Below are 21232 nucleotides of genomic sequence, written 5' to 3' on the forward strand. Positions count from 1 at the left end.
TCTGTGGGCTTCACATAAAATACACAAAATAAGTAAAAATATCTCTGTTAGTCTGGTATGGAACTGCTGCAACTTAAATCTTGTTGCAAGTACTTTCTGAACTGACATGTTTCCACACAACTGTAGTCTACTGGGAAATGGAGACTCAAGTACACTAACAGTAAAGCTGGGTACATGTTATCCAAATATTGCCTGGTTCCTACTGAAAATTCAGTGTGTGTACACCTGCCTGTCAACCAGGCATGCTAGAAAACCGGCAGCCAATCGGTGCTGGCAGCCAATGGCTTGTGTTAGGATGTTGATCCATCAGGTCTTTTTGTTCAGCCTGCTAGTGAGTGTACCCAACTTCAAGCGTCACTAAACTCGCATCATAAAAACTATCCAATGGTGCATTACATGCTGTTCATACTCGGTTGCTATGCGTTTCATTTTCTGTATTCTGGAAAAAACCTGGTTGATCCTGCTACAGTCTCCCCTTTCTGTCTAAGTCCCCAATGCAGCTAGGGATTTTGCAGAGCAGTGTTGGCAGCTCTGCACATGCTCAGTTTTGAAGAAAGTTTGTTTATCATTCATATTCTCTGAAAAATGGCCAGAAAATCATAGATTCTGCCAGGGTATGTAAACTTATGAGCACAACTGTACATAATAGTTTCCCTTTAAAAGGGCTCCTGGCATTGTATCTCCAAATTTCTTCAGCTCTTCTACTGAATCTTTCCCTTGAGGCTGCATTCACACCTTGGCATTTTCAACTCCTAAAAGCATGAAAAAATGCCTGAAAAAGGCCCAACAAGCAAAAGGCAATTGATTTCAATGGCACCTGTTCACATCTGAGCATTTTGTCACCTGAAGCAAAACTCCTCCAAAAATAACATGCGCTTCTTTGGGTCAAATTACAGGCGTTTTTCTGCCTTTTACATTGGTGACCTGAACAAAATTTGAAGCAAAATCGCTATAATAACGCGTGTCTTTGAAATGCTCAGATGCAAATGCAGCCTCAGTGTTTAAACAAAGCCTAACAACCTAAAGTCACACCAGGGATATCCACTGAACACCTGTATGATTAATACAAATATAAAGTTAAAATATGCAAATTTGAATTTCCATTCATTTATTTTCAGGATCAACAAACTGATGCAAACGATGCATCAAATGAAGCAACCCTTAAGACTACTATGTCGGCATCATCAGTGAAGCCAGGAGCTCGGCGTGGCAGACCGCCTTGTAAGCATACTCACAATTTGAAATCCAGGCAATAGCCGAGATGTATTAAAACCTGTGGGCTCTGCTGGTGTCTATTCACATCAAGAGCACAGAGATTAGCCATGTCCAGCGCAAGTGCTTAGCCAGCTCTCAACACAGCCAACTCTGTCCCTGGCTACCCGTTTGTATGGAGCCTTAGATAGGATATTCCTCACATTGGAAATACCCTGTCACATTCTATTGAGTCTACAGAAAAAGACGTAAAGAGAAATATATCTCCCTTATGAGACACAGTTGGCAAAACAAAGTTGTTTTAACCCTCCCCTTATTAATCCATAATGAAAAAAAAATGTGGGGCTTTAGATATACATTGCCTTAATATTTTTATGACTTTTTCACCTGCAATTCCTTTAACCTACTTGTTACTGAAACCTGGCTTCAGGAATAGGCCTTTCCTGCTGCCCAGACCCAGTGAACAAAAGGGAGATTGATTTAGAATCCTGTCCCCACAAAGCACTTTTCAGGTTCCTACCTCTTGTCTCTGTATCTCTCCTCCTTTTCAAGTTTCTTTGAGGCTTGCTCTGAGCTATCAGCCTCCTTGCCCGGGGGTCACATTTCCTTGATGACTTCTCAGGCTGGCTACCCTACTTTCTGTCATCTGAAAATATCCACTATCATTTTTGGCGACTTCAACATCTGTCAATGTTAACATCCCAATGAAATCTTTTTTTTTTTTTTGACCCAACGAAATAGACGCACACTTCTACTCACTATGACAACGCCCTTGACCTTGTTCTCATCTCACCACTCCTTTCCCCCCTCTGACAACCGCCCTATAATATAAGTTTCATATTCTCCCTCTCCAACCCACTATCCTTCCAACCGGGAAACAGTTACCTGTAGAACCTTTGCCACTTATCCCTTTTCTTTTCAATTCTGCAATGGACTACCTCTATATGGATATCTCACCCCTATCCTGCCCTGACCTAGCAACCTTTGTCTATAACAGTTCACTCTCATCCTCCCTGCATACACTTGCTACAAACAGAATCTGCCCCTGACCACACTACAACCGCAAATGGACAACACCAGAAATCTCAAAGGATTTAGCCATACACTTGAGTAACACTGACATAAAACTTAATCCTGGCATAAGACTTTGCCTTGTACTGAATCCATGCTTCCAAAACAGGTATATTTCTTCACGGTCATGAATACCCTCTCATCCAGTCCTTTCTATGTATGTCTCTACTTGGCCACTCACTGGCCAGGACATTGCTTGTCACTTCAAAAGCAAGACTACAACTACTGGCCAGATATCTTCCCTATCTAACATATCTTGTCTATCGCCACATTCAGTACTTTTCTGTTTATAATCTGTTACAACGGTGGAGGTCAGCAAGCTTTCTAACACCCAACTAACCACCTGGCCCCTGGACTCCATTCCCTCACGACTACTGCAGTCATCCTCCATTTTATTTTTCACCCGCAACACTTCAGATAAACTTCCCTCCTAAAACTCATTAATGACTTACTATCTGATAAAATAAGCAGCCAGTCCTCTGGTCTTTCTTTTTAGACCTTTCTGCTGCCTTTGGTAGAGTTGACCACTTAATCCTCCTTTAACAAAACCCTCAACTCCCTTGCCCTCTGGGACCCTGCTCTTTGCTGGTTCTTTTCTTATCTACCTCACTGCGCCTCCAGTGTCATCTACCACTGTACCACCTCCTTTTTGTGAGTACACCAAGGCTCCAATCTTTGGACCTTTTTATATTCTCTATCTATACCTCCTTCTTTTATCAGCCTCCCACAGCTTCCAACAACATCTCTAAGCAGGTAACGCCCAGATCTACAGTGCATCCAGAAAGTATGCATAGCGCTTCACTTTTTCCACTTTTTTTTTTTTTTTTTTTTATGTTGCAGCCTTATTTCAAAATTGATTCAATTCATGATTTTCCTCCCAAATTCTACAAATAATACCCCATAATGACATTATAAAAGTAGTTTGTTTGAATTTTTTGCAAATGTATTAAAAATTAATAAAAAAAAAAAAACACGTGTACGCAAGTGTTCGCGGCTTTTGCCATGGCACTCAAAATTGAGCTCAGGTGCATTGTGTTTCCACTGATCATGATCAGATGTCTCCAACTTCAGTGGAGTCCACCTGTGGTAAATTCAGTTGATTGGACATGATTTGGAAAGGCACACACCTTTCCCTCAGTTAAAGTGGTTGTATGCCCAATTAATGGCACAACTGTCAGTCTCTTCATGCCAGGGTTCTAGGTGTAATCCTGGACTCTGACTTCTCCTTTTTGCTTCCCATTCAATCGCTGTCCAAATCTTTCTGCCATAACCCCTACATTTCCAAAATATGTCCCCTTCATCAACACCACAAAGCTACCCATTTACTCCCTTGTTATCTCTTGCTTCGTCTATTGCAGTTCCCTCCTTGCAAATCAAACTTTACACAGGCTATCTCCCCTTCAGACCATCATGACTGCTGCTACCAGAGTCTTCCATCTTACCAACTGTTCAGTGTCTGCCACCCCTCTCTGCAAATGCCTCCACTAGTTCCAGCTTACCCAACCATACTGTAAATTTATGGTGTGTGTGTGTGTGTGTGTGTGTGTGTGTGTGTGTGTATAGAGAGAGATCCACGACTTTGCGTGCACTAGTAAGTATAATATATGCTTTTGTATTTCAGCTAAAAAGAAAAGACGGGAATCAGCAAGTAAACAGAAGAAACGCAAAACTGTTGCTTCTGTAGACTCTGAAGACATACAGCAAAGTGATGGAGATGCGGAGACAGAAGAGATGAATGCTCAAACTAGTGGGGAAGAGATAGAGGTGGATGTACAGGCTAGTGAGGTGGAGAGAGAAAAGGTGGATGCACAGGCTAGAATTGCAGACAGAGAAGAGATTACTGCAGAGGTAGAGTCCCACAAGGAAAGAACCACACCACTGAGCCAACATACGTTAAATGACACTTGTATTCCAAGTACTTCGCAGGCACGCTTTGATGTAAATGAATTATATTTTACCAAATTATATGAGAGCCAATGTAAAATAGCTAATTCAATTGAAAGTGGAGTCAGTGAATTTCGTGATTTTGCACAGCAGTTTCAAACATTGTTCAAGCAGTTCTTGGACATCTGTCAGTCTTTGAACCATGGTATTTGTAGCAATCTTACAAATGCACATGAACAGACTACATCAGCAGACATTCACCACAGACCAGATGCTACACCAGATCTATTACCACTATCACATGCTAATTCCCATATCGCACCCTCTACTGATGACAGTGCCAATGATGCTGACACTAATATCGACCTGCTTTCATCAGAAAACACTCCCACCAGCGATGCAAAGGAGCCATCCAGAAAAACTAGTGACCGTGCCAACGATGCTGACCCTAATATTGAAACGCTTTCATCAGAAAACACTCCCGCCAATGATGCAAAAGAGCAATCCAGAAAAACGGATGACAGTGCCAACGATGCTGACCCTAATATCGACACCCTTTCAATGGAAATCGCTCCCACTAATGATGCAAAAGGGCAATCCAGAAAAACGAATGGCAGTGCCAACGATGCTGACCTTACTATCGATGCGATTTCATCAGAAAACAGTCCCACCAATGATGCAAAAGAGCCATACAGAAAAACTCGCTCTTCACTGTCTGGCAAAAGAAAACGCCGCTAGATACCTATGGTCCTAATTTCACAATCTAGTTTTAAATGTATATAACTAATTTTACCATTTTGTTTTATTCCTTGAAGAAATTTACATTTCCAGTTTAGGCTGATTAAAATTTTAAATTTTTGGAAGTTATGCTTCCATTGTGAGCATCACTTCCAATAGTCTGTTAGGACAGATCTATAGCAAAAACAAAAATGCAATATATTGAAATCTACAAGTCCTTAGATGAGGTGGCGGCTATTATTTTATTAACCCAGAAGGGGTTTTTTTTTTTGTTTTGTTTTTTTTTATCACACAAATGTTCATTGTAGATCCGTCTGTCAGTTTTTCAGGTGGATCCAGTTTGTTTTTGAGCAGGTGGATGTAACATGGACAGATGTTTACATCAGATTCTGTTTTATATCCGCAGAAAAGTTTTCTTTCTTTTTGTTTTCAACATTAACCAGGGGTGTCAAAATCAATTTCATTGAGGGCTGCATCGGCAGTATGGTCCCTCAAAGGGCTGGTTTTATCTGGCGTGTTTTACGTACAGTGCAGTTCAGGAGTGCATAATGTACAGTGTGTGCAGATTTTAGGATTGCGTTATGTGCAATGTCCAGGAGTGCTAGGTACATTAAAGTTTAAGGGTGCACTGTGCACAGAGTGCAGGGTTCAGGAGTGTCACATAGAGAATGCAGGGTTTATGGATGCACTACCTATTGAGTTCAGGGGTCCCCTATGTACAAGCGTGCCGGATTTAGGAGTCCGCTATGTACATAGCACAGTTTTCAGGGGTACACCATGTACAGAATGCAGGGTTTATGGGTGTGCCTTGTGCAGGTTGTGCAAACCCAACTACCCCCATCAGTTTCCTCACATCTCTCCATCTGGCCTGGCTCTAGGACCTCCCTGTGTAGGTGGTGCACCTTGCAGGAAGATCGTTCTCTCTCTCTGGAGATCTGGCCCCACTGTGAGCACATGCAGGGATTTGTTATATCCAGGAGCTGCTGAGCAATCCTTGTATACATAGGAGGCTTCTGGGTTTACAATTGATAGGGAACACAGGGTGAGACCCAGAGGTGACAGAATGGAGTGCTGGCTGCAAAACTGGGTGCAAGGGCCACATGACAAGGCCTGACAGGTCAGATTTGGCCCGCAGGCCTTGTGTTTGACGTATGTGACCCAAGCATCTGGTTTTTAAAAAATGGATGTGAACTGGAGACAGATGTGTAAACTGATTTACCTAAATCTGTATTCACAATTGTTTTGTTAGCGCTGAATGTGACTTCAACTGAATTTTTTTTTTTTCTGGTAATCCTGTGAATAGCACACTCCCTGTCCTTTCATGTCTACTCTTTATCTTTAAACTGTATTTGTGAGGGCTGCCATGGTTGTCACTCAGACTGGACTTCAAACCTCTCAACCTTACTTTCATTTCAGTTACATGAGGGTAAGGGGATTAGTAGTTTACAGGAGGAAGACAACAGTGTGCTTTCTGTTCATCTCACAAGAATTCTTCTGTACTTGCTGGAGATTTTCATAGTCTTGAAAATAAAATTGATGGCAGACATCACAGCTAAAGACTGGTGAGCTGCAATATATTGCATTTATGTTCTTGAGTTTAGTTATTTACAGTGTTTTATCTGATTGGGTGGTAGAAAAAAAATGCCAGAACTGCTGGCAGAAAAAAAAAAGCAGCAGAAAAAATGCATCTATGAAGCGTACTGCACACATGTTTATAAGCTTTTTTCCCCAAAACCATGAAAAAATATAAAAATTAAATTACACTTAAAAACTGTTCCTGCGCCTAAACGCTGTGCAGTTTTTTTTTTTTTGTTTTTTTTTTTTTGTTTTTTTTTTTTTGTTTTTTTTTTCTGCTTGAAAGCTCCTCAAAAATGCTCTCGTGATTTTTATTTTTTGGGCTGTAAATGCTCCTCTACAAATATGCCTGTAAAGGCCCAAATGTGCACACACATAGGCTAACATAGTTATGCTTCTACAGAATGAAAGAACTAAAATGCCTGTATAAGCGGAATTTTTTTAAGCCTGGTTTTCATGAGGCCTAATGCTACGTTTAGGTCTTGACATGTTTGTTACTATATATGGAATAGTGAAGGAAATAATCTGCAACAGCTTGAAATGTAGTGCAGGTAGAGCTGTAGATAGGCAGATGTCTCCAGGAAAGTTTTCCCAAGGACATATGAGGTCATTTGTAAAAATTTTAAAGATCATAAATAACTAGAGTAGTTTTATTCGTTGCCATTTTATTTTTTTCCATTGCTTCAAAACGTATGAAATCCTATGCATTTCCACCAAAAGGCACCAAGAAGTGTTATAATTCAGTTGCCTTGTACAGTTGCTAAAAAAACTAAAATGGTTTTGGGTACGTTTTTATGTGTTTTATACATTTTTATATACAGTACACTATAGAATCTTAGTTTTTTCAATTACAAACTTTGTTGATTTCTAATGTATACATTTACTGAAGGTGTAGATAACGTTTTACGTGGTCTTCATGTTACACAGTTCCTTGTTATGAACACATTTATTTTTCATCAGTTACTTTAACTGATTTAACTTTTTAAATAAAATTGTGAAACGCTGCTGTGAAGAACATCATAATAATTTTTAAGGTGCTATAAAGCATTTAGCAGTCGGTGAGATATGTTCTTGCTTCGTTGTATTGATCCTTACGGGTCCTGAGGAAGCGGTTTAACCTCTCAAGCACATACCGTATATACTCGAGTATAAGCCGAGATTTTCAGCCTCTTTTTTGAGGCTGAAAGTGCCCCCCTCGGCTTATACTCGAGTCATCGCTGTCTGCCCGCTCGATCAGCGTGTCGAGCAGACAGACAGCGGCCATTCTGATTCAAAAGCCGCGCCTCCGGCTCCGCCTTCGCCTGTGATAGGCGGAACACTGAATTTCCCAGCAGCCTGTGTTCCGCCTATCACGGGCATCTTCTCATCCTCGTACTACGGACGAGGATGATACGACGTCCGTGATAGGCGGAACACAGGCTGCTGGGAAATTCAGTGTTCCGCCTATCACAGGCGAAGGAGGAGGCGCGGCTTTTGAATTTTACAATGGCCGCCGACTAAGAGGGCACGGGACGGAGGCAAGGCAAGGCACGGGACAGGACGGGACGGGACGGGACGAAGGCAAGGCACGACACGGGACGGAGGCTCGGGACACAGGTAGGCTGGACACACACACACACACACACACACACACACACACACACACACGGATGGAGACACACACACACGGATGGATGGATGGATGGAGACACACACACACACAGGGATGGATGGATACACACACACACAGGGATGGATGGATGGATGGATGGAGACACACACACACAGGGATGGATGGATGGATGGATGGAGACACACACACACACAGGGATGGATGGATGGATGGAGACACACACACACAGGGATGGATGGATGGATGGATGGAGACACACACACACAGGGATGGATGGATGGATGGACACACACACACACAGGGATGGATGGACGGACACACAGGGATGGACGGACACACAGGGATGGACGGACACACAGGGATGGACGGACACACACACAGGGATGGACAGGCATGTCTCACCCTCGGCTTATACACGAGTCAATAAGTTTGCCAGTTTTTTTGGGGGTAAATTGGGGGCCTCGGCTTATATTCGGGTCGGCCTATACTCGAGTATATACGGTATATCAATAGTGTAATGAGCTACTGCATCACAAGGTTTTTAGGTCTTTTAACTGATCTTTAATAAAATAAATTTTTTTATACTTTCTGGATTTTGATATTTGATGGTCACCTAAGGTAGTGGTTCTTAATCCTTTCCTCAAGTACCCCCAACAGGCCGTGTTTTGGGAATTTCTCAGATAAAATAGCTGTCCAAAATACCAAGCCATTGACTGATTTAAAGCACCTGTGCAAGATAAAGGAAAAGCTGCAAACATGGCCTGTTGGGGGTACTTGAGAACAGGGTAGAGTCCCATTACATTTTGATTATTGATGAAATAGAATGAGTCTAGAGATGGATAACAAAAATGGTGAAAGGTTTGGAAGATAAAACATACTGAGATCGACTTCAGGAACTTAATATGTCCTGTCTGGAGGAAAAGGGAAAGGGGAGACATTGAAACCTTTAAATACATCAAGGGAGTGAATAAGGTTCAGGAGGGCAGCTTTTTTTCCAAGAGGAAACCAAAATCAAGAACATGGGGGGACAGGACTTCAAACTACTGGAGAAAAGTTCAAAACTAATCTTAGAAATTAGTATTTTACTGAAAGGATAGTTGATGCTTGGAATAGACTTCCAGAAGAGGTAGTGAGACAGTCAACATTAAATAGCTTCAAACCTGCTTTGGACAAACAGGTTTGCACTCTAAAGTTAACAATAAAATTAACAAAAAAAGAAATTGGCAGACTCAATGGACTACTGTCTTGTTCTGCCGTCACTTTTCTATCTATTTTTATAGATAATGTCTGCATTGCTTCTTCCCTCACACCAATTTACTAAATATTTTTTTACCAGAACCATGGCTGGAGTTCAGTAGTCCAGACTGCCTGTAGGAAGCAGAGACAGAGTTGGCTTTTCCTATCATGTAGAAATGGTCATCTCATACAAGCTTATTCAGGTACCCCAGTCTAAACCACAATAGGTCCAGTAACCATGTTCTGTGTAAGAGGGGTATTTGGGTGACAAGTTATGTGCCTACAAACCCTAGTAAGGTAAATCCATCCCTGACCAAAACTGGTTATAAGCAGTAGTTTATTCTCTGGTCCCCCACACAGGCAAGCAATCTTTCTGGCCTCCAACAATCCCAGTGCTACTCTGGAAACCTACCAGTATAATGGCCATCCCCTTATTCAGCTTTCTGCATACAAGTGATCAATTTTGTTTGGCTAGTCTATGCAGGAGTGCAAGAGCATTGGAGAGTACATTTAAAAAATAAGCGTAATACAGTATTGTTAAGCCATCTTGTTTTATGTTCTTTTATATAAGGATGTATATTTTCACTGTTACGTGAGGGTAAATCTTGATTGATTTTGGCCTATGAAACTTGAAATAAAACGATATTGCAATTACAGCCTTAACCTTTTTTTCAAACTTTTGGGAATATGAATGAATATAATATAATTATTTATTTGTAACTCCTCTAAATACAAAATATTTTGAATTTTTAATTTAATTTTCTGACAAGCAATGCTGTTATTCTTAGTTCACATTCTGTGTATCTGCAGCTGCATTAAGGCTGGGTTAACACTGTTGCGAATTGGATGTGGATTTTCCCCAAATGTCATGAGCCTGTGACCAGCTCTCAATGGAGTTGGTTCACACAGCTCCAGGACGGCTGCGGTGGCGAATTACACAGGAGTCCCGTGCGTCGTCTTATGGTCCAAATTCAGCAAAAATTCTGATCTGAAATGGTGAACAGGATCTTGCCGTATCCCTGCTGTGAGCCACTCCACACAGAGGTGTGAACCCAGCCTAAAACCGCCAACCAGAAAAAAAAAGGATGGCGTCTGCTTCACATACTTGCTTAACGACTTAACCTCGAAGATTTACCCCCTTCATGACCAGGCCATTTTTGGCAATAAAGCACTGCGCTACTTTAACTGACAATTGCAGTCATGTAACGTTTAATGACAAAATTTGTCATTTCTCTTTCGTTCATTGACAGACACAGCTCCCTTAATCTTGACTGTAGGTTTATTACGCCACCTTCAGGAGAGGACTAGGCAGAACATGTGAAAACAGAACTGTACAGTTCCACCCAGGGGGTGGATCCTCTGGCAATAACCCCTCAGCCTGCAGGTTTTTTTTTTTTCTGCCTAGTGAAGGACCTAGGCTCCCTGCGGGACCATCGGTCCTGGGGGGGTTTCTGGATGTTTGTGCAAGATTTTAAGATCCTGTGATTTCCTATCAACAGCCGGCTGGGTGACAGGCTGGATAATATAGATCCTTGTAGTCTTCCTTGCCTGGCCATCGAGCGTGTGCAGGCCCTAGCTATGCGCTGGGTCGGCCACAACATGCCCCTCAGGCTCCAGGGTCGGCCAGTGAGCACAATGCTCCACGGCACACATATGACTGGACTACGGTTGTCTCTGTCAGTGTGCCGTGGCTTGCAGCCACCCCGTACTGCTCAGGTGTAGGTCTGTGGTGGGGCCCCTCAGTCTGTTGGCAGTTAGAAGGGTGGGATTGAGCACCTTGTCTTTAGTCCCCAAGGGTGGCAGATGGGGTGGGTCAGCATGGCGTCGGAAGCTGGTGTTTCTTCCCCAGACCTCCCTGCAATTGCAACTGGCTCGCCTGCAAATAGGGCAGTGCCTTTGGATGCTTTTTTATTGGCGGTCCTTGAAACCTTCATTGCCAGGGTGGAGGCGGTGTGCGGGGGCAAGGTGGGTAAACGGCCCCTAACCCACCCCCCTCCTCCGGGGAGAGCTCTGATTCAGACTCAGGCTCCACACTGACTGGCAGCCCCTGTGTTAATGTCAGGAAGCTGACCAGGACCGATCGGACAGTGAGGATGAGTCTGGAAAAATCGCAAGTTGTAGCACTTATTACTGCTGTGCCAGCCCATACACCTAAGGTGTTTCTGTATCCGACTTCTTTTGGCAAGTTCATATACAAAGGAATGGGGAAGCCAGCAATGAACCTTTTCGGTCCCAAAAAGAATGGGGGTGCGGTACCCCTTTTGAAGAGGGCCTCCTTAAAAAAAAAAAATAATAATTGGCTCCCCCCAGTCGTGGACCCCCCCCCCCAGTATCCAGGTTAAACAAAGTAACTACAATCCCGGTAGAAGGGGCTCCTGCATTTAAGGACCCTACCGTCAGGAGGGCCGAGGCAGTTGCCCGATCCATGTTTACGATGGTGAGGTCAGCGTTTCGACCGGTACTGGCCACGGCATTGGTGTCACAGACCCTTACTGAGTGGGCAAAACTATTGCACTGTGAATGGGAGAAGCAGCAGTCTCCTCCAGTCTGCGTGGAACTAGCAGACCAGTTGGCGCACGGCCTTAAGCATGTCTGTGATGCGGCCCTGGATACACTTCCCCTGCTCTCCAGAGCAACAGTATTGGCAGTGGTGCTGGTCTGCGGACCAAGCGTCTAAAAAAGCCTTGACGGATTTGCTCTTCCGTGGTGAGCGGCTATTTGGAGCCTCGCTGGATGACATTAATGTCACCGGTGGGAAGAGCATGTTGCTCCCACAGTCCAAGAAGGGTAAGGCGCCACACCGCAGGCAATGGCCCTCCTTTTCTGCTCAAAAGAGTCTTTTTCATCTGCCCAGGACTTCAGGTAAGCGCTCCGTCTGACAGAGCGACTGCTGAGGGACAAAAGCGCCCCTGGTCTCGCAAGCCTGTGAGCAAGAGTACTACCACATGAGGGGGCGTGTCCGGATGTAACAGGAGCAGGACGTGTCTCGGGGGAGCTCCACCATCCTGATCCCATCCACATCCATCCTGGGCCCTATACTACAGGAAAAGACTCCACATCCTCTCTGCCTGACGCCTGCTATCCTCTGCAGCAGCCCCGGGGGATATTTCCCTGCACGGCCGCCGATTAAGGAAATACAGGGAGGTATCCGGCTGCCTCCTCTGTAGTGCTGCTGCGATCCTACCTCGCCTCCGGCCCCCCCGGGCTCCGATACTACGCTCTGCGGGTGTGGTGGCAGTGCACCGCGGCGCCTGCACGGCGGATGCCCCTGGGACAGTGTGGGGGCTGGATGTTCTGAGTGGATCCTGCGGAGCTGCTCCAGAGGCCCGCCATCCTCCTGCTAATACCTGGGGACTCCTCTGTTCATCTCCTGGGGCCAATGGTGGTCTCCTTTACCCAATCCAGTGAAAATTTGTGGAGCCTGACCGGCGGATAGTGCCCGGCGGGACTGTTTGGCGCGTCGGACCTCCCGGCCATCTTGAGGCCTATCCTGCATCCATCATCCGCGGCCTGGGGCTCCGCTGTCTGCGGGAGGCAGGGTGCCAGCTCCCTCTACGCCTGCTGGAGGCTCCTGGACAAAGGTTGGTCGGGGAGGGGGCCGGGGGGAGGAGAGTGGGATCCCTTAAAGGCATCATCGGGTACCCTGCTCACCTGGACTCACTCTTCACCCTCATCCTTGGACCTTCCGTGTGGTGCTACCACGTCATAGGGTTACCCTCCTAGAGACTGTCGCTGTGCCCTGGGGGTACCCATACTGCCCTCCCAACCCCCCCGTGTACCCAACAACACATGGACTGGAGTTCAGTAGTCCAGACTGCCTGTAGGAAGCAGAGACAGAGTTGGCTTTTCCTATCATGTAGAAATGGTCATCTCATACAAGCTTATTCAGGTACCCCAGTCTAAACCACAATAGGTCCAGTAACCATGTTCTGTGTAAGAGGGGTATTTGGGTGACAAGTTATGTGCCTACAAACCCTAGTAAGGTAAATCCATCCCTGACCAAAACTGGTTATAAGCAGTAGTTTATTCTCTGGTCCCCCACACAGGCAAGCAATCTTTCTGGCCTCCAACAATCCCAGTGCTACTCTGGAAACCTACCAGTATAATGGCCATCCCCTTATTCAGCTTTCTGCATACAAGTGATCAATTTTGTTTGGCTAGTCTATGCAGGAGTGCAAGAGCATTGGAGAGTACATTTAAAAAATAAGCGTAATACAGTATTGTTAAGCCATCTTGTTTTATGTTCTTTTATATAAGGATGTATATTTTCACTGTTACGTGAGGGTAAATCTTGATTGATTCTTCACCCTCATCCTTGGACCTTCCGTGTGGTGCTACCACGTCATAGGGTTACCCTCCTAGAGACTGTCGCTGTGCCCTGGGGGTACCCATACTGCCCTCCCAACCCCCCCGTGTACCCAACAACACATGGACTGTTCTGCCATCTGTGTTTCCTCCTGCTGTGTTTGTGCCCTGCTGGATGCTTGGACCCTGAGCTCACCCACTCCTGTCCTCTCACCTGCAGGGACAACCCGGGCGCTTGCAGCCCCTTCCAGTAAGCAACAGGCTTTTCACCCGCAGCATCCCCCAAGATCCTCCCTCACCGTGGGGTGAACCTCGGATGGCCCACCCTAAGACCCGCTGTTCTAAATCCGGCTCCAAGATCTACAAGGCGTTCCGCGGCTGTGATGGCATCCGATGCGCGGGAGGCCACGGATTCCGGGGAGGTGGGGGCTCCCACGGGAGCGGAGATCTTGGCAGCTATAACATCCTGTAAAGAAACCCTGACAGCTAAGATAGACTTCTTGAGTGTAGATGTTGGTCTCATCCGCCAGGATATGGATAAGTTCTGCTCGCGTGTCGCTGAGGTGGAGAATAGAATCTCCGTGGTGGAGGATACTGTCCGCTCAGACTCCAGCGAAGTGAGTGCCTTGCAGATTCAGGTGAAGGTGCTGCAAGAATGTGCAATTGATACGGAAAATCGCCTGAGGCGCAACAATATCCGCATACTTGGACTTCCTGATCGGGCTGAGGGCCCTAGGCCCGCTGAGTTTGCTGAAGGACTCCTGTCCACCTTGTTCAACCTGGGGGAGTTGCTGTTAAATTACCGCGACAGGGACCGTATCCTGGCGGCGGCTCGTACCATGCCTGAAATCAAGTATGAGAACACCAAACTTCTATTCTTTCTGGACTTCTCTCAGGAAGTGCAGCAAAGACGCAAGTCCTTTACCGATGTGAGACGCCGGCTCAGAGAAAGAGGAATTTGTTTTGGTCTTCTGTATCCCAGCAGGTTACGAATTACCGATGGTGATACCACCCGCTTTTTTTGACACCCTGGAGGCTGCGGCGGCGTGGCTGGATGCCCGCTGATCATATCTGCTCGGGGGCTTGAAGTGGCTGAACGTGTTCACCGGGGGGTAGCTACGTATCCTTCTTCAATGCTTTGACCCGAGTAGACTCCTGGCAACTTTGATCTTTGTTCCCGGCCCTTTCTCCTCATTGAGTCCAGCTTTGCCCTTGCAGATTGCTTGTTTATCCTGCATCGCGTGATGGAATGTGCTTACTCCTGCCTAAGGAGCTCCACTGGAGGCCACTGAGTTGACCACCCTTTTTGTTTGAGACACACCCCCTGTCTACTTCCCCTCCCCGTTCTCCCTCCAAGACTGGACTGCTCTTTTCTAAATTGGTGCAGACTCTACTGGGAAGGACTGTACCCACCTGTGGCCCATCATCCGGGGGTCTCTGACCTAAAAGTTCTAAAGTTATGGGAAGAAACCCCGCATCGGTTTGTATGGGTAGATGGCCTAGTGTTTTGGTCATCACCCTTGGTTCTTGTGATGTTGGGGTAGGGTTTTGTATGTTCTGTGGGGAGGGTTTTTTTTTGTCTTAAAGCTAAGGTCAAAATATGTGCTGTTCGACTACTGAAGAGTCTGTGTACTAAATTTGGGTTTGCTTCCACCTACTGGTTGTTTGGGATTATCCTGTTCTTGTTTCCCCCTGATGTCCCATGATGGCCTCCTCTGATACCGAGTCGCTAACTATTATTTCATGGAACATCAGGGGACTCAACTCCAAAAACAAGCGCTCGCTGTTATTTAAATATTTAAAATTACATAATCCCCACATAGTCCTGCTGCAGGAAACACACTTGACTGGTAGTAAGGTTCTGGCTCTGAAAAAACCCTGGGTGCAAAGGGCGCTACATGCGACCTACTCCTCGTACTATCGAGGGGTGTCGATACTGATCAGTAAGCGAGTGCCATGTATGATCCATGAGGTTCACTTGGATCCCCAGGGGAAATTTGCTATGGTGGTCTTGAGCATCTTTAATAAGAAATATGTTATTGTTAACGTGTACCTCCCTCCTCCAAGCCAGGTGCAGGTTCTGTATACTTTATATGAGAGGTTGGCTCCGCATTGCCCGGCGTGTGTGCTGTTTATGGGTGATTTTAACGCCACATTGTCCCTTGACCTAGATAGGCCCCCCCCCCCCCACAAGCGACTTTCAATCCTATCTTGGTTCGTGGGCCCTAGCAATGGACTACCAGGAGGTGTGGAGATGGCTTCACCCCCAGGATAGAGCATACTCCTGTTTTTCCTCCACATTCAAAACGTCTGATCTGGCATTTGCAAATGGCCTCCTCCTGGCTAATGTCCAGGAGGCTAGCTACCTTCCCTCCGGTCTTTCGGATCACCACCCCCTTAAATTGATTATCAGGACCACCAAGATAAGGAGTAAAGCCCTTTGGAGGCTACGGCCCCATTGGATCAGTAACGTAACAGTTCACGACAGACTTGCTCCCTCCTTGTAGGACTACTGAGTGCGCAATGTGGGGTCAGCCTCCCTGGAGATGATGTGGGATGCTTCCAAAGCCTACGGTAGGGGTCAGTACATTTCCGCTGTGGCGGCAGTCAGAGCAGAACTTGGGGACAGGGTATCTGAGTTGCAGCACAGGGTTGAGGAGGCTCTAGATCAGTACTCTGCCTCGACGACGGTCCCCAATTTCGAGCACCTCTTGTCGCTCAGGCGAGAACTGCATCTCCATGTCTCGAATACCACCAGGCTGGGTCTACAAGACAGCAGACAGAAATACTTTGAATATGGAGATAAGAATAGCAAACTACTAACTATGCTGGCGCAGAAGGACAGGCCTGTGGCGGTTACACCTGAAATACTCACGGAGGACGGGGTACTGGTTACCTCTCCGGAGGATATTTTATCTGCATTCACCAGGTTCTACACCTCCCTGTATGTCTCCTCACTCCCTGAACGCTTTGACCCTGCACCAATGACCTCATTGTTGGATATGCTGGCACTGGGGTGGCTCTCTGATGTGGAGCGACAGCTCCTTGTTTCAGAGATCACACCAGGGGAGGTCACGATGGCCATTGGGTCTTTCCCGGCAGGGAAGACCCTGGGGCCGGATGGGCTACCCATAGAGTATTATAGAGCCCACGTAGAACTGCTTGCCCCCAGGTTGGCTCAGGTGTATTGCTCATGTCTTCGACAGGGCTCCCTGCCCCCCTCTATGAGAGAGGCACATATTCTTATTCCAAAGCCTAATAAGGACCCCAAACAGTGCGCCTCTTACAGGCCGATAGCACTCCTTAATTGTGATTTAAAAATATTGACTAAAATACTGGCCATTAGACTTAATAAAGTAATCAAATCTCTGATTCTGATCAAACTGGCTTTATGCCAGGTAGGTCCACGGACATCAATATCCATAGACTATATGGCACTAGGACTGTTGCCACTCTTGATATGGAAAAGGCATTTGATACAGTGGAATGGGTATATCTGTGGGAGGTGCTTAGAAGAATGGGTTTCCCCCTGCGGTTTATTGCCTGGATACGCACACTGTACACCGGTCCCATGGCACGCATTAAACTGAATGGCTCCTTGTCTCCTCCGTTCCCCCTGCAGAGGGGCTCCAGGCAGGGATGCCCTCTCTCCCCGGCCTTGTTTGCCCTAGCCATGAAACCTATGACTGAGGCTCTCAGGAGTTTGTCTGTGGTCCGTGGGCTGGCTGGAGGAGAGAGTGGCTCTCTATGCAGATGATCTTCTGTTCTTTTTGAATGATCCGGGTGACTCTTTGCGGGGTGCACTCGGAATTATGGATGCCTTCTCTGTCTTTACCGGGTTGAAGGTGAATTGGCATGAATCTCAACTCTTCCCGGTGGACGAAGGGGCCAGGACCTCTCCATCCTCTACCAAGCTTCAGTTGGTGGATAGGTTTACCTACTTGGGTATTATTGTCTCAAGAGAGAGCGGGGACTTTGTCCGGCTCAATCTTGTACCTGTTCTGGTAGGGATCAAGTCCAAATTGAAGGCGTGGGGCAATCTTCCCCTCTCCCTTATAGGCCGCATTAACCTTCTTAAAATGAAGATCCTTCCCAAGCTTACATACATTTTTAGGAACTCCCCACAATGGCTGACTAAAACCTTCTTTAACTCTGAAACAACTTTTCCTCTCCTTCGTTTGGGGCCCAAGTCCCCTAGATTCAGATATACCCCTCTCACCAGGCCTGTGGGGAATGGGGGGTTGGCTCTTCCTGATTGCCACAAATATTTATTGGCCACTCAGCTCGTAACCGCCCACTGGTGGTTGCGGCCGGACCTGACCAATGCTGCAACGGTCCTGGAGGCAGCTATAGTGGGGTCTCTGGAGGCCTTGCGGGGGTTGATATTCAGGGGGCTGAAAACTCCTCACTGCCTCACCCCTTCTATGCGCACCACTATAAGGGCAGGGAGGCGCTGAGGACACCCCTGCTGAACTCCTGGTCTCCCCACACCTCCCTGTGGCTGAATCCTAACCTCCCGCAGTTCAGTACCATCCCGGACCCACGGGCCAAATGTAAAATACTAACTCTCGAACATGTCCTCACTAACGGGGAACTTACTCCCTTTCATGTACTACGCACTAAATTTAATGTGCCTGCATGCGCCCATTTTTGTTATCTCCAAATAGCTCATGCATATCGATGTCAATTTTTAAGTCAACCGGTCGTGCTAGAATACTCTGAGCTTGAATCCATCCTTCGGGTAAAAGACCTAGAGAAACCCATGTCTCAGATTTATGGGTCCCTGCTGGTTGCTGCAGTCCCCAAGTTGTCCTCCCTCCGCAGGAAATGGGTGGAGGACATACCGGAGTTGGATGACGATGACTGGAGGGAGGTTTGGGATTATCCATTCTCCCCTTTGGTGTCAGCCAGGGACAGATTGGTCCAATATAAAATTGTTCATAGGGCCCACTACACACCTCACAGATTGCATCAGATGTCGCAGACGCATTCCCCAGCGTGCTGACGATGCTCCTATCGGCCAGGAGACTTCATTCACATTTTCTGGACTTGTCCAGCGATTGAATGCTACTGAAAGGAGGTTATGGTGATAGTCAGGGCTACTAAGATCCGTATCCCTTGTGACCCTAAATATCGTCTGCTGGGGCTCGTAGAACAAATGTCGATCCTCAGAGCTAGGAAAACACTCATATCCTTGTTATTGTACTATGCACGAAAGGCCATCACCATGACCTGGAAGCAATCGTCCCCCCCCCCCCCCCCCCCCCCCACCCCTATCAAATTTTGGAAGAACCTGGTGAACGCTAGTTTGCCCCTCTATAAGGCCACCTACTCGAGCAGGGGTTGCCCACAAAAATTTGAGAAGGTGTGGACCTGCTGGTTGGATGATACCACTACGGCAACTGATGTAGTGATTAACCTATAATTCTTCATTAAGGTCATAGTGGGATAATAGGTTGACCCAAATGCTCCTATGCTATTTTATCCTGTACGTATAACACTTAGCACAAAACCTCCTGCAATACCCTCTCCCCACATTTGGGTATAGCTAGTTTAGGTTGTATTGTTTTGACCTGCCCTGATGCGGCCCGTTGCTGCATCAGTAACAGATTGTATGTTAAGAGAATGTGTCCTTATGTGGCCTGTTGCTGCATTTGAAGGTTTGCCCCCTGCGTGGGAAATGTTTGGCCCCTGCATGGCCAATTGGTGTACCACTGAAAACTCAATAAAAAACGATTAAAAAAAAAAGAGTACTACCACATGAATGTTTGCCCCTGCCCGACACACGGATGGGGGGTCGCCTTCGGGAGTTTGCAGCTCGGTGGACTTCTCAGCTGTCCGACCAATGGGTCTGAGAACTGATTTCATTGGGCTACAGTTCCTCTCGGCCCCCAAACTGATTTTTAATTTTTTTTCCTCCAGCATACTCCTGGTTTGCCAGGAAGCCCTGTTTGGGGCAGTAGGGACCTGCTCAGCCATGGGGTGATAGTGCCTGCTCCAGAACTGGAAAGGTTTCAGGGATTCTACTCAAATCTGTTTGTAGTCCCCAAAAATGGGTATATCTAATCCTGGACCTAAAAGCCCTCAATTGCTTTGTGAAAGCACAAAGGTTCAGAATGGAATCAGTTCGCTCTGTAGTTGCTGCACTCCATCAGGGGGTCTCCCTGGCATCTCTGAATATCCAGGACACGTACTTGCATATACCCATATGCCTCAGGCATCAGAGGTGTGGGGGAAGACCACTACTAGTTTGTGGCTCTACCCTTTTGGCCTGGCTTCAGCACCCCGAGTCTTTACCAAAGTATTGGTTCCAATTTTGGCATGGTTGCAACAACGTGGAATCGCAATCGTGGGTTACCTAGACGATCTTTTGAGCAGCTTCCGCCTCAGAATTAAGGGAGGATGTGGCAATCACCATGCAAACTCTACAGGAATGTGGGTGGGTGTTGAACCTCAAACCGTCGGTACTAGTGCCGAATCAGCGCCTGGAGTATCTAGGCTTACTGCTGGACTCCGTGGAAGTGAGTGTTTCTCCCTTCAGACGAACTGTAGACTCTCTGAGGCACGGTGAAGCTGTTGAGGGACCACAGGTGGTCGTCGCTGCATTTCTGCATGCGAGTTCTGGGCCCCATGGTAGCCTCCTTCGAGACGGTAGCATACGCCCAATTTCACACCAGAGTCTTGCAGAAGCAGATGCTGTCCAAATGGGACGAATCTCCGTTATCCCTGGATCGGCAGATTCAAGTGAGCCAGTTAGTCAGGGATTCTCTTCTGGTGGCCCTTCGGTCTGGAAAATCATTCCTGTCTCTTCATTGGACGGTGATCACATCAGACGCCAGCCTGACTGGCTGGGGTGGAGTACAATTGACCCAGGGCCTCAGGTTGAGGGAGGAATCCCAGTTACTGATCAATGTGCTCGAGCTTCGAGCGATCAGGCTATGCCTCTCCACATAGTCGATGAGACTACGAGAGGGTCCAATCATAATCCAGTCCGATAACGCCATGGCAGTGGCATATGTCGACCATCAAGGGGGAACAAGGAGCTTGGCTGCAGCACGGGAGGTCGCTCACATCTTTCGGTGGGCAGAGCGACACGTACTGGCCTTGTCGGCAATATACATCCCGGGAGTAGAAAACTGGCAGGCGGACTAGCTAAGTCGCCAGATGCTGGACCCAGGAGAATGGTCGTTGCATCTGAAAGTGTTCAGGCTTCTTTGCCTGCAGTGGGGCACACCAGATGTGGATCTTCTGGCCTCTCGGCTCAATCGAAATTTGCAGAGGTGTCAAGGACAAGAGCTCCTTGGGCGGACGTGTCAGACACACTCATTTATGCCTTCCCTCCGCTCAAACTGTTACCACGTCTGCTCCGCAGAGTGGTGGCCGAGGGGATTCCAGTAATACTGATTGCCCCGAATTGGCCTCGGCGTCCTTGGTATGCTGACTTAGTGTGCCTAGGGGCGGATGCTCCTTGGCGGGCGGTTGCTGATGCGAGAAGACCACCTATCGCAAGGTCCGATACTCCTTTCTGCTTTACCATTGCTGGTTTTAATGGCATGGCTGTTGAAAGCCAGGTGCTAAGGAAGCGAGGTCTGTCGGACT

General features: G+C 46.9%; 1 protein-coding gene across 2 annotated transcripts in view; it reads left to right on the forward strand.

The window, feature by feature from the left end:
- Nucleotides 1-7484, forward strand: part of LOC143984011 (uncharacterized) — a 75052-nt gene extending 67568 nt beyond the window's left edge. For both annotated transcript variants that reach the window (XM_077484268.1, XM_077484269.1), the window contains exons 17-18: nucleotides 1119-1221; nucleotides 3905-7484. In XM_077484268.1, coding sequence (XP_077340394.1) covers nucleotides 1119-1221; nucleotides 3905-4905 — 1104 coding nt within the window. In that variant the 3' untranslated portion in view covers nucleotides 4906-7484. The remainder of the gene's footprint in view (nucleotides 1-1118; nucleotides 1222-3904) is intronic.
- Nucleotides 7485-21232: the final 13748 nt, after the last annotated feature.

Source organism: Lithobates pipiens, unplaced genomic scaffold (assembly GCF_037356315.1).
Source record: "Lithobates pipiens isolate NorthernLeopardFrog02 unplaced genomic scaffold, aLitPip1_a1.2 Scaffold_16, whole genome shotgun sequence".
Classification (NCBI taxonomy): domain Eukaryota; kingdom Metazoa; phylum Chordata; class Amphibia; order Anura; family Ranidae; genus Lithobates; species Lithobates pipiens.